The sequence below is a fragment of the Citrus sinensis genome, chromosome 5, assembly GCF_022201045.2.
Source record: "Citrus sinensis cultivar Valencia sweet orange chromosome 5, DVS_A1.0, whole genome shotgun sequence".
NCBI classification, from domain to species: domain Eukaryota; kingdom Viridiplantae; phylum Streptophyta; class Magnoliopsida; order Sapindales; family Rutaceae; genus Citrus; species Citrus sinensis.
Genome location: NC_068560.1, coordinates 19,776,613 through 19,790,834, shown reverse-complemented (window position 1 = coordinate 19,790,834; position 14,222 = coordinate 19,776,613). Strand labels below are relative to the sequence as shown.

At 35.2% G+C, this 14,222-nt stretch overlaps 2 protein-coding genes across 2 annotated transcripts; one reads left to right on the top strand and one right to left on the bottom strand.

Annotated features, from left to right (window-relative positions):
* The first annotated feature begins 1,471 nt into the window (after window positions 1-1,471).
* On the top strand, window positions 1,472-4,922 carry LOC102615001 (calcium-transporting ATPase 12, plasma membrane-type-like). Its single transcript, XM_052441822.1, has one exon. The coding sequence runs from the start codon at window positions 1,691-1,693 to the stop codon at window positions 4,763-4,765; it is 3,075 nt and encodes a 1,024-aa protein (XP_052297782.1). The 5' UTR covers window positions 1,472-1,690; the 3' UTR covers window positions 4,766-4,922.
* An 845-nt stretch (window positions 4,923-5,767) lies between these two features.
* On the bottom strand, window positions 5,768-13,133 carry LOC102614699 (DEAD-box ATP-dependent RNA helicase 5). The gene is made up of 13 exons (XM_052441825.1): window positions 12,405-13,133; window positions 12,204-12,331; window positions 11,510-11,617; window positions 10,562-10,642; window positions 9,806-9,884; window positions 9,128-9,213; window positions 8,971-9,027; window positions 8,810-8,877; window positions 7,747-7,815; window positions 7,492-7,585; window positions 7,027-7,191; window positions 6,291-6,383; window positions 5,768-6,131 (listed from the first exon to the last, which is right to left on the bottom strand). The coding sequence occupies exons 1-13, from the start codon at window positions 13,015-13,017 to the stop codon at window positions 6,036-6,038; spliced, it is 1,737 nt and encodes a 578-aa protein (XP_052297785.1). The 5' UTR covers window positions 13,018-13,133; the 3' UTR covers window positions 5,768-6,035.
* Window positions 13,134-14,222: the final 1,089 nt, after the last annotated feature.

Genomic DNA, 14,222 nt, shown 5'->3' with positions numbered 1-14,222 from the left:
GTCATACTAAACGCTAAACTGCTGATTTCAAAAATGAAATAATGTATTAAATCACATTCACAGTTAGGTCACACTAGTTATCATGTTTTAAAATAGAAATGAATTAATGCGTACGCTTTGACATATTAGAGTGAATAATACAGATAAACACAGAGTGAATGAATAAATATTGAAATTTTCTCGAATTCCCTAACTGCCAAATTAAAATGCATTCATTATTCATTGAACAAAAGAAAGACCATCCAATTTCCACGAAAGCATTTTTTTTCTTTATTATTTTTAGCTAAATTCTCTATCTAATCAACTTGAGGGGGAAAAAATTCTACTTACAGAAATACTTAAAACAATATTTTCAAACCTAAATCACTATCACCGCCTGAAGTTGTACTCCGAAGAAACTCGTGCCTAATAAGAGAAAATTGGTTATGTGTGTAAAAATCTTCTACAATTTAGGAAAAAAAATCGAATCGTATATAGTTAATCAACTGAGCCAACTCATGACTTTGTCCCCATTCATAAGTTTTCTTGACCCACGGTCTTTGCTTGAAAACCACTTCAATGTCAGAACAAGGAAAATCACCCTTTACATTCCGTGTGCAATTGTTTGTCCCATTTACAGTAAAAGTCAGTACTAAATTGATATCCGATCCCATGCGTGACTTCAAAGAGGGTTTTCACTTGATTGTGCTTGTGCGCGTAGCATCTCAAAGAAGCCATCGAGATTTTCAGGCAAGAAGCTAAGTATATGGAAAGAAAAGTTTGTGAATATGAAAGTAAATGTCCGTTTCCTCCCTATAATTTGAGACTTGGAGCGAATTACTCAGTTAGTCTATATACTTTAAAATGAAAAAAGAATAAATAGGTTTTTGCTATGTATTTGTTTCCGTTAAAATCTACTCATTGTATCCAATAACTACAGAAGTAACGACAGAGATTTTCTGGGTAATGTTTAAAACTTTATGTAGTAATTGATGAATGACTCAATCTACGGGGGGCAAAAGAGTAGTTTCCGCAGAAAGTAACTCCTTTTTGTGAAAATCAATTCGAATATATACAGCAAACATCATCAATTACTTCATGGAGCGGCTAAAGAATATGAAATCATACAGCTTTGGAGGAAAATTTATGCTTTACTTAGGCTGTTAGGCAAGAGAATCCTTGCGCTGTAAGGTTGTTAATTTATGAGAAATTTTCAAGATACAAATTTTTTTCTGGATACATTTCTTAAAATTGTATCTCAAATATTTTATTTCGAATAGAATGACATTCAACAAGGTGTCATAATGTAATTAATTCACTTATAACTTGCGAAAGTCTTTAATTACCCCTGGATAAATGACACACCACGTCGTTTCTTATAAGGTAATCAATAAAAATGAAGAAAAACAAGATTTCTTCTTTTATCGCTTGAATGCAAAAGCCTGCATAGCTTACAAGTGTATATTCCAAATTTAGTAAAATTTATTCTATTTCTAACGTCTCGTATTCGAAATAAATGACCTAGGAAGGAGCCAAGAACCTGCACTGTAGCTTCCTGTGTAACGGTCACAGAGAAATCCTCTGGGACGATTGTTACATATAAAAAGTGAACCCATTCACAGAGTTACATACTCGTTCCATTGTTACAAATTACATACTCGTTCCATTGTTACAAATTCTTGATCTTTGTTCTTGTTATTGTTTTTTAGCCATGTCTTTAACTCTTAGGTCTCGGAAACCAATTGAAAATACAATGCCGATCAATGAATTAGAACTTGACCTCTTGGTGCTTTCAAAACGCCACCAAAGAAGGTGGCGAATGGCCTTTAGAGTCATATGCTTCACCAGAGCTCTTGTTTCAATGTCCAGAAAGTGTCTTCAAAACAACAACCAAATCTTGCTTCGCTCCCTCTCTTACGTTGCCGTCGACATTAGTACCAGTGACGACCATGAAGTTCCCTTTGTCGGGGTCAACAAGCAGATGCTCTCGAAGATGGTGAAAGAGAAGAGTTTTGAGTCCTTGAGTAATCTTGGAGGAGTTAATCAAGTTGCTGCGATTCTTGAAAGTGATACCAAACGTGGCATCAGTGGCAATAAAGCTGATCTTGGTCACAGGATCAATGTTTTCGGAGCAAACAGGTACAAAAGACCAAAAGCAAAAAGCTTTATAACTTTTGTTTTTGAGGCACTTAAAGATACAACTATTATCATACTCTTGGTTTGTGCTTTACTCTCTCTGGGTTTTGGCATTAAACAAGAAGGCTTGAAAGAAGGCTGGTTCGATGGCGGTAGTATCATATTTGCTGTATTTTTAGTTGTCATCGTCTCTGCTGTGAGTAATTTTAAGCAGAGTAGACAATTTCAGGCTCTTGCTGATGAGAGCAGTGATATAAGAATTGAAGTTGTGAGAGATGGCAGGCGCCAGGGTTTGTCAATCTTTGATGTTGTTGTTGGTGAAATTGTTTGTTTGAAGACTGGTGATCAAATTCCGGCTGATGGGTTGTTCTTGAACGGCCATTCTCTGAAGGTTGATGAGTCTAGCATGACTGGGGAAAGTGATCATGTTGAAGTTGATGAGAAGAGTCCTTTCTTGCTTTCGGGTACTAAAGTGACCGATGGCTATGGCTTCATGCTGGTCACTTCTGTTGGAATGAGCACTGCTTGGGGTGAGATGATGAGCTCTATTAGCCACGAGTTGAATGAGGAGACGCCATTGCAAGCTCGGCTCAACAAGCTGACTTCTTGCATTGGGAAGATTGGGTTAACAGTGGCTGTTCTTGTGCTTGCGGTTATGTTGATTCGGTACTTCACAGGAAACACAAGAGATGAGACAGGAAAAAGAGAATTTCTCGGGAGGAAGACGAAGGTCGATGATGTGATGAATTCTGTGATCAACATTATTGCTGCTGCTGTCACCATTATTGTTGTGGCAATTCCTGAAGGCTTGCCTCTTGCTGTTACTCTTACGCTGGCTTTTTCGATGAAGAGAATGATGAAGGAACATGCTATGGTAAGAAAGCTCTCTGCTTGTGAGACTATGGGCTCTGCAACAACCATTTGCACCGACAAAACAGGCACTCTCACTTTAAATCAAATGAAGGTTACGGAATTCTGGATTGGAAAAGAAGCAATGACGGGCAATGCTAGTTCCTCAGGATTAGCACATAATCTCTACGAGTTGCTGCAAGATGCAGTTGGTTTAAACACCATTGGTAATGTTTACAAATCGAATTCTGAATCGACTCCTGAGATTACTGGTAGCCCAACTGAGAAGGCAATTCTTTCTTGGGCTGTGCTTGATTTGGGGATGAATGTTGATGAACCGAAACAGTGCTGTAAAGTAATCAACGTGGAGGCCTTCAATTCAGAGAAAAAGAGAAGTGGAGTTTTGGTGAAGAGGATCTGTGAAAAGACGGTTCACATACACTGGAAGGGAGCTGCAGAGATGATACTGGCCATGTGTTCTCATTATTATGTCAAAAGTGGGACAATCAGAGTCTTGGATGGTGAAGCGAGAAAGCAAATTGAGATAGTTATCAAGGACATGGCAGCCAAGAGCTTAAGATGCATTGCTTTTGCTCACTCTAAAGTTGCAGAAGCTGATGGGCAAGTCCAGGAGAAGCTTGAAGAAACTGGACTGACCTTGTTGGGGCTTGTGGGTTTGAAGGATCCTTGTCGTCCAGGTGTCAGAGCAGCAGTTGAATGTTGTAGAAATGCAGGGGTGAATGTCAAGATGGTAACTGGAGACAATGTGCACACGGCTAGAGCCATAGCTATTGAATGTGGAATCCTGAACCCTGATGTGGGTTTAAACAATGATGATGCAGTAATCGAAGGTGTGAAATTTAGAAGTCTCTCAGCTGAAGAAAGAGTGGCAAAGATTGAAAGTATCAGAGTGATGGCAAGGTCTTCCCCACTAGACAAGCTTCTGATGGTTCAAAGCTTGAAGCAGAAAGGCCATGTTGTAGCAGTGACTGGCGATGGCACAAATGATGCTCCTGCTCTAAAGGCAGCAGATATAGGACTCTCGATGGGAATTCAAGGAACTGAAGTGGCAAAGGAGAGCTCAGATATCGTCATTATGGATGATAACTTCACCTCTGTAGTGACAGTTCTGAGATGGGGACGATGTGTCTACAACAACATTCAGAAATTCCTTCAATTTCAGCTCACAGTCAATGTTGCTGCTCTTGTCATCAACTTTGTTGCTGCTGTTTCTTCAGGAAAAGTCCCACTAACTGCTGTTCAGCTGCTCTGGGTGAACCTGATAATGGATACACTAGGAGCATTGGCATTGGCCACTGAGCAGCCCGCCAATGATCTCATGTCAAAGCCTCCCGTTGGCCGATCCGAGCCTCTGATAACAAAACTCATGTGGAGGAATCTCATCCCTCAGGCCATTTATCAGGTGACCATCTTACTGACTCTGCAATTTAAAGGAAGATCAATCTTCAGCGTGAATGAAAGTGTTAAAGATACCATGATTTTCAATACTTTTGTCTTCTGCCAAATCTTCAATGAGTTCAATGCTAGGAAACTTGAGAAGAAGAATATATTCAAAGGGATACACAAGAACAAGTTGTTTCTAGCAATCATTGGAATTACCATTGTTCTTCAACTCATAATGGTAGAGTTTCTGAAGAAGTTTGCTGATACTGAGAGGCTGAACTGGGGGCAATGGGCAGCTTGTATTGGCATTGCAGCTATGTCTTGGCCAATTGGTTTTCTCTTCAAGTGCATTCCCGTTTCTGGCACGCAGCTGCTTTTCAAGCAAAGAGCTTCATGAATCACAAATCCATAATCAATTCTCTATCTGTTAATATTTTCTTTTATCTTTGTTTAGTTTCATAAGTTTCTTAGCTCGATCTGTAAATATAAGTCTAATAGCTAATTAGTTCATAATGAAATTTATTTTGAATAAAAGGGAAAAGTCTATTGCTTCATCAGGTCCTTAGAATTTCATTTGACCAATTAAATATATAGTTATAGAATACATATATCTTTAGCATGTACTAAACATTAAACTTGGAGAAGAGGATTCCTTTACTATAAAAGAAGTAAGAAATGTTAGTCGAGCAGGTGTTTGTTAGAAGTGATAAGTCCGTTAAAAGTACTAAGTGTTTGTTGAAATGTCCCAGTGAAGCTCCGGAGCAATATCACACTTCATTGCTTTCAACAAACACGTGCAATGGAATAAAAACAAGTGAAAGCTGCAATGTGTAAGTATTACATGCAGCAGCCGCTGGATGCATTTAACCCCAGCCATAGAATTAGTTTGTAAAGACTAAAGATGTAATGAGAAATTACAAAGCGATTCCCTAATATCCCTTGCGGAAAATGTCTAGTTCAATGGAAACCAGCGTTAATGCTTGTACAAGCCCAGTTTGTACAATAATTTCTAGAGAAATGCTGCACTTTTCGTACCTAAACTTTCTACTCTTATATTGATTGCTTCCTTCTTTTAAATTTTAAGACTGCCTGCATATTTGATTTTGATCGAAAGGCACTTTCCATTGAGCTTTCATTTTGCTAACTCTACTCCACAATTTTTAGTCCACAAAATAATGACGGAAAAGATGATTAGAAGTTTCTGCACTTGTGTTTAATGTACCTGAGTTTAACAAGTTACAAAATTATTTGGTGCATTTTCACCATCACTACAACAAAAGGGCCAATTCAAAAGATGCTGTCTAACAAAATAAGTCGTCAACACGCTTAAGTCACGATTCTTAACCTGCTGAGTTAGAAATGAGTAAATTACCCTTATGGGACAAAGCAGCGATACACATGTAGGAAAGTACCAACGAATAACTTGTATATATAACCAAAAGAAGCTTGGAAAGCTTGTACAAGCATGAAGTTTACGTATCGGCAGATTGATGCGTGTTCAATGTCTATCTTGCAGCTGTTTGTAAATGTAAAAAATGGATTAGCTTACCAAAAATAGACCATAGCAACTTAGAAATTTGTTTCTCAATTTCAATAATAGCTAATCTTATATTCCTATATATCTTGCCGCTAGCCCGACATGAGTTTCAGGGGCAACAATACATGAATCAGTCTTCATCATCAGAGTTGTTAAATGTTATTTTTTTAGCCTTGGGAGCATCAGCCGAAATTTCTCTGAAGTGAGCTCCATACAGCTTGGACTCCTGCAATGCAATGTGGCACAGTGTAAACTAATTCAGAGCAGAAAACAGATGACCATGCATGTTTGCAAAACATTTCCAAACAAATGTGCCAAGCAAGTGGATACACAGCAAATCGAATGAAAAAAAGAAAAAGGTATCAAAAAGGATAGAAATGTACACCTTCTTCTTTACATGAGTGCCAAATTTCAGAAGAGCATCTGGCACAACTTGTCTAGCTTCTCTGAGAACATTCACCAGCTCCCCAGCAAGTGCCTGAAATAGCAATGTCATTAGCTAAAACAAGATATTTGGCATAACACAAGGATATAATAAGGTAAAATCTCGTTTAGTTCCTATATTTTGAGGTAGTACTCGTTCAGTCCCTACATTTTTAAAAATACCTCAAAACATCCCCGACATTAAATTATTATCACATTTCCTCTCACTTTTTGTTGCTTTTGGCTTAAATTTTACAATATTACCCTCTTACATTATTTTTTTTGGACATTAGTAAAAAAAAAAATTAATTATCAATTTAATCTCAAAAAATAAAATAGAAACAAAATTAATATATGTTACTTTTTTGGAATACACTGCTGAGGAATTAATATATTAATTTTTTTATTACCAATGTCCAAAAAAAAGATAATTTAATTTTTTTCTTTTTATTAATTTTATAAAAAGAAACATTATTGTAAGAGGGTAATATTATAAAAGCAAGTCAAAAGAAATAAAAAAGTAACAGTAGGGATGTCAATAATTTAAAGGGTAGGGATGTTTTGAGGCATTTTAAAAAATACAGGGACTAAATGGGCACTAATTTTAAAATATAGGGATGAAACGAGCTTTTATCCGATATAATATTTTTGACTCCAGAATTCAAGCAAAGATAACATAAAAAAGTTTGATATGCTACCTTATTATGATTTGTGAAGAATGTGTGAGAGACACCCTTCTTACCGGCCCGGCCAGTCCTACCAATTCTGTGAACATAATCCTCCGTGGTTAAAGGGAAAGAATAGTTAATAACTACTTCAACATCTGGAATATCCAATCCTCGAGCAGCAACGTCAGTAGCAACCTGCAAATACATTCATTGTCAATACTACGACAATCAAGTTCTTGCAAATATAAAAGAGATGACAAAAATTTAGAATTAATATTACACCCAATCATTAATTGCAATAATCATGTTGTGCCTTTCTTACACCATATTTAGACAATCAGAAACAGATTTACCAGTTTGGATCCGCATATCACTGTAATTTTTTTTTTTTTTTTTAACAATTTCATTTCCTTTTAGTTTGCAGAAATCCCAGAGAATTACTACACCACAATGCTTCCACTATTGTAGTCAAAATACTGATTTGCAGATGCATACCATCAATGGACAAGTTCCCTCCTTGAATAATGACAGTGACTTTGTACGTTCATGCTGTGCTTTCTTACCATGTATTGCAACGACCTTCCAACCACTGAGAGCAAAAGAAAAAGAAAAATAAATAAATTAAAACTCAAAACTTAGAGGCAAATGGGATTCATCAACACAGTTCTACCTCCAGCTGCTTGATGCCATAGGCAGAACGAAGCTGCTTGATACACCAAAAACTATAGCACCAAGATAACAAAAATTTACCTTCGCCGCAGCATATTTTCAAGACGATCAGCTTCCAGCTGGTACAAGGCAAAAACTAATACTCTGTTCCTGAACACAAGTATAAGTTCCATATCAAAAGGATGTAGTACCAGTAAACACCAAAAGACATTTTCAAGAAAATATTTTAAATTTAGAAATGCAAGAATATTACTCTTTGTTTTCCTATTTGAGAAGAATCTTGATTTGAATTATATTATGAATTTTGTAATAATGTATTAGGTTTATTACTGTTCCCAGGCAAAGAGAATGAATATATACATAATTTTAGTCACGATGACATATCTCCTCTCCTTCTGCTTCTTTGTCTGCATCTTACTTTTGTCCTCCCTATTTTGTATTCTATTTCTTCCCCTCTAGTCCGCTCTTTATACTTTCTTTATCTCTATCTGTGCTGTTTTCTATCCCCAACTAGTACTTTATGTTTTCTAATTTTTCATCCCCAAGTTTGGCTATTATAAAAAACAAAATAAAATAAACTATAAAAAAAAAAATGTTCCAAAGTGCTTCCAGCCATAATACACAAAATACGCAAACCCCAGCAGGCTTCCACTGTTTTGGGCTAGTTCAACAGTTGATATGTTGCCTTATCCCAGTTCTAAAGTGTTTCCCAGAATACATATTTGGAACCTAAATTATCTGAAGCAATATCTGAATTGATCCATTTCAAAAAAGCAGATCCAGAATTTGCTTGCCCACAAGTCTTTTACATTGAAGAAGAAAGGTTCTAGAATATGCTGATTTTAAAAATTTAAGGATATTACTCTTACTTCTTCAGTTAGGTTTATCCTTAAGAAATCTATTAATGGTGAATAAAGGTTATGTTTTTTCAAATTCATTTTGATCATAACTCCCCTCTCTTTCTTCATTTTCCCCCGTACTTTTTCTTCCGCCTCACTAATTTAGATAATCACACAACCTAACAGATTGAACACGAAATTCCAATTTCTATTTTAGCAATACAATAAATCAGTAGAAGATGTGCAAGTGATCCCAAAATGTATCAGAAATTAAAATAAAATTGCAAGAAGTTACCAAATAATACCTTTGTGATTTGTGATATTTTTCTAGCAATGCAAGCAAACGCTGATCACGTGAACGATCATCTAAGACCTACATTTGCAGGAGAAATGTTTGTAAATACACCTATGAGAAAAAAAAAAAATATCTGATGGCAAAATGGGTCACCCATGGGAAAAACCTGACCTCAACAATTTGCATAACATCATGGTTGGCAGCCAAATCCTCTGAACCAACTACCACCTGAAACAAAACCAATTATTTTCAAGAAAGGCAAGGGTTTAAAAGAATTTGAAATAAATAAATAAATGACCAATATGTCTTTATGAATGAAGATCCGCACCTTAACAGGATTAGGATCCATGTACTCTTGAGCTAACTTATGAACTTCTATAGGCCACGTAGCACTGAACATTACCATCTGGCGAGCTGAACAATTTTAAGAATTTTTTCCCAAGTCAGGGAAATGTCTGTCATGAACATATTTAATTTGGATTGAAAATGTATCCAAACAAATTCACATATATAAGATACAAAAGCCCAAATACAACTACAATTGACACTGCAACAATGATTAAAAGATGAAGAAATGTATCCAAACAAATTCACATATATAAGATACAAAAGCCCAAATACAACTACAATTGACACTGCAACAATGATTAAAAGATGAAGACTTTTACACATCATTACAGAAGATTTCCAGGGTAGCTTCTTAACTTATTGTACATCTTTTTAGATTATGTTTCTCTCACTCTATACTTATACTTCTATTACCAAAAAAGAAAAAAAAATAAAAGTAAATAATAGAATGGTTAAAAAAAAAGAAAAAGGTTTTGGAATGAAAATTAAAGGGCTCATAAGTATTTGGCCGCTTAAATTTCATTATCTGATGTTAATAGTTTTTACATGTTGGCCCTTACAAATAAAATATTCTGCCTCTACACCTTGTTCCAGTTCAAAAAGATTTCAGGTGATAATTATAAGGAAGAGACGAAACAAAATCATAAATAACATATACCCAAAGATATCTTGCTTAATATAAAGCGAACTGGCTCTTCGAATCCCATATCAAGCATCCGATCTGCTTCATCAAGGACCTACAGAAAGTTTTAAACATCAAGTCATTTCAGAATATATTGAATACTTATTTTTATAAAATAAAGTATTTTACAAGCTCCACTCATACAAAGCACTATTACTTATTTTCTGCACTCCTTATTTTTATAAAATAAAGTATTTTACAAGCTCCACTCATACAAAGCACTATTACTTATTTTCTGCACTCCTCTTAAAATGTATTGCTCTTTCTTCTACTTTTAATCTTGCTCGGTTTCATTTGGATTCTGTTTAGGAATTTAGGAAATCTTGCTAAGGAATCCACTTTCCCTTACAAAGTTAGGAGTTAAGGAGTCAATTTACTGATGGCAAAGCCATTTACAAACTGTATTAGAACTTCTACTTATCTTTCCTTTAAAAAACTCCCTTGAAAATACTCTAGTTGAAACACCTAGAGGGCTTAAGAGATTCTTGAGGTTTTCTACCTTTTCTCATCCACTTTATTCATCCCATCTTGTAATAATTTTAATAACTTTGCAAACTTCATCTCCCACGTAATAGGCCAGACATAAACCCCCATTAAACCCACACTCAAATCAAAACAAGAAATTCCAACATCGGGAGGGGGGAGGGGAAAAAAGCACCAGTGCTATTTATAATTAAATCAATACATAGAGATGGTAATTAGAAGACCAATATTCTAAACGACTGTCCTTACCACAAAAGAAACCTCCGAAAGGTGGCAGACATTCATTTCAATCAAATCTATCAAACGACCAGGTGTTCCAATCACAATGTCCTGTGCACATAAGAAAGAGAATGTCATCTTACTAGGTAATTATATGAAAATCTTGCATATGGCAAGTTCCAGCTACCACATCATAGAATAATATATAGGTGCAATCAAGAAAATAGCTATATGCTTCCAATGAAAACAAAAGGGACAAATTATCCCCATGCTATCAGAAAGACTCAACTAGATCTCCACATGACCAATAAAATTAAGACAACAGAAATCTATCTCTGTGTGCCACACAATCTAAAAGCATCAAATGAATGATAGCCAACCTTGATGTCTTCATTTTCATTACCTTTCTAGCATAAGAAATGTAAAGATAGGTGTACATAACTTTTGATAGGGATGTATGTAGTTACAGTAGAATTAAGAATTAGAGTTGTTAGAGCTGTCTCAATGAGCTATTTTAAGAAACAAGCAATACACAGATCTGACAAATGAGAATTCAACTATGAAGAACCATAAAAGTGATGGATAAGATCAGAAGGAAAACTAGGGAAACATGCCTCATAAGAGACCAAACAACTGCCAGACTCTAATACTCTGTATCTTATTATATGCAAAGATCAAACTGGCATTAAGAGACTTGAATTATACCTTAACTTCTCAGAGGACCACAATCTAGAGTAATTACATAAATATAAATAACAAAGCATCAATTACGCATAACTAACAATCCAAATTAAGAACTGATTCAGACCTAAGACTATAAAAGACATCATGCAAACTTCATATCTGTTAGGACACATACAGTAGGGGTCTAGAATCCCTAATATACAACCGAACAGAGAAAACTAAGTGAAGCTAGCCAAAAACAATTAGAAAGAAGAAATACACTAACGATTAGAAAGAAGAAATACACTAACTTACAACACCAGACTGTAAGGCTGTAATCTGAGGTTGTTTCGAGGTTCCTCCATACACACAAACAGACTTCACACCACAAGGTTTCCCAGCATCGTTCAAAACATCATAAATCTGCCACCAGCAATGAAAGTCAATAATTGAGTTCAGGCTTTGAGGAGTGTTTCTCATAGCATCAACTAACAAGACAAGTATGAGATAACATACACAGGGATGAAAAGAAAAATAACATCACAAAAAAACCTGTAAACAAATGAGATAGGTACAATCTAAAAGATCATGCTTGTTTCATACTGCGGTAACAGAAATACAGCACAAACAAACATTTTACTACTTATAAACTCTCCATAGCTTCTGATGGATATATTTTTTTAACATTCAATTATAATTGCAAGATAGAAGCAGCATTTTTTTCCTTTGAAAGATAAGGATAAGTGGCTTGATTACTCTTATTGCTACTCAACAAGTATCTATGTTACTGCATGCCTGGACTGGAAAAATAATACAATGGCTCAACTCCCAGAAAATCCTCGTGCTACACTCTGCCATGAAAATCACAAAACTATGCATTCCAAGATGCAGTCTTTCAACCATTCAAAATGTATCATTCCGTTTGTAATCTAAAAGCTAAAACTTCAGCACAAATAGTCATCTGCAGTCACAATTCCTAAAAGCAGAACAGTGGCATATAGGTACATACTTGGTCAGCCAATTCTCTGGTGGGTGAAAGCACAAGGCAAAGCGGATTCACCCTCTTCCCCACCGGCTTCCCCTTTCGGTTACTCAACACATGCATCATTGCCGGCACCCCAAATGCTATTGTCTTACCTAAATAACCAAAAATTACACCATAAATCCACGACCCACCCGGGGAAAAAAAAAATCAAATCAATATACCCACCAGAGCCGGTCTTTGCAATCCCTATAAAATCACGACCGTTCAATAAGAAAGGCCACGCATGAGACTGAATCGGAGATGGATTCTTAAAATTCTTGCAGCAACCCAATACGTCATCAGGAAGCTTAGACTCAGTAAACGATTTCAATGCCTTATATTTAGCTTCTTTCACATCCTTTCCAGTAACCACTACTTGCCCATCATCCTCTTCTTTAAAAAAGCTAATCGTTTCATCGTCACCATTTTCACTTTCTTTACCATTTGCCTTATCTCTATCTTCCTTGTTCTTCTTCTTCTTTTGCTTCTTCTTATGCCCACCATCATCATCATCGTGGCTCTGTTCTGATATCTCAATTTCTTCGAGCTCTTTCTCCTGCTTCCTCTTCTCCTTCTTCTCCTTATTATTTTTCTTTTCAGCTCCATTGGCAGTTTCAATTGCTTCAAGCTTTCGTTTTAGATTCAGTTCATTTTGTTGTTCTTCTTCTTCTTCTGCTTCAATCTCTTTGTGTTTGTTCTTCTTGTTCTTCTTTTTCTTATTGCTTTCGATTTGTTGGGTGGTGGCGTTGTTGTTTGTGGGTTCGCTGAGCAGTGTTGCATCTTTCATTTTTCCACCCATTGCTGAATTGAATGAAGAAGAAGAAGAAGTGAAGTAGAAGACGAAGCTCGAGCTCGTGCTCAACCAACTGCTAATGCGAAATTGCAGAACCGCCTTTCAAATTTTGGGCACTAAAAGGGTTTTATAGTTTTAACTCTTTAGGGTTTTACGACTGTTACGTGGACGAATTTGGATGGAATATGCCGTGGACGTGGGTGAATTTAACAAAATATGCCACCATACTCATTTGTTTCATGAATACGATAAATTTTTCTTGAAAAGTCCAAAATACCCTTTAAAAAAGAAAGAACAGATTACTCTGCCTTCTGCAATTTGAAATACAGAACAGATTTTATAAACAAATTCATTCTTTTTAAGTATATTTAATAAGGGAGCGCCTAAGTTACGATCAATGTACCTTATGTTTTTTGTTTTATTCTGCTTGGTAGATCTCATTTGAGTCCCTTAATGTTTATTTATTTTCTATAATTGAGGGAGTATTTGTCTCCTTCCATCTCTTCTACACCTATTTTTTATCCTTTCCAGAGTTGTATTTATTTCTTTTAATAACAACAAATGGTTATCAAACTCATATAGATCTATGAATTCAGAATATATTTCTGGTCCTAAATTTATTAAACCTATTCTTTCTTGCTCTAATAAATCTATTTTTTGATTTATTAAATTTATATATGTATTTACTATATTTTCCCATCCTAAATGCATATGTTCCGTGCTGTTTATTAATTCCTGTATTGTATTAACTGCTTGGTTCATAATGTTTCAGTTTTATACCAATATATTAAAAATTGTATAAATTTATCAATAAATTTCATTTTCTTTTCTATCAATATTTCTCCTCCTGAAGTATCTATGTTTCTTTCTCTAAGTTCTTCAGTTAGTTCAATTTCTATATTTCTTATATTATTTTTATCAGTTTTTAAAGCTTTTACCAAATTCTTTATTTCTTCTTTATTATATACCTTTAATGTATACAAACTATTAACTATTGACTGTATTGGGTCCATAATTTTGTTAACCTGGCTCTGATACCATCTTGCACTATGTGCTAAAAAAAAAACTAAAAAACTAAAATATAAACAACAGAAAAATCAAAATAATAGAATAAAGAAATGCAGAAAACTAAAACAATAAACAATATTTTTAAGAAATTTTTATTTTTATAAGGTATACATGTCATAACTTCTATTATTATTATTTCTTAC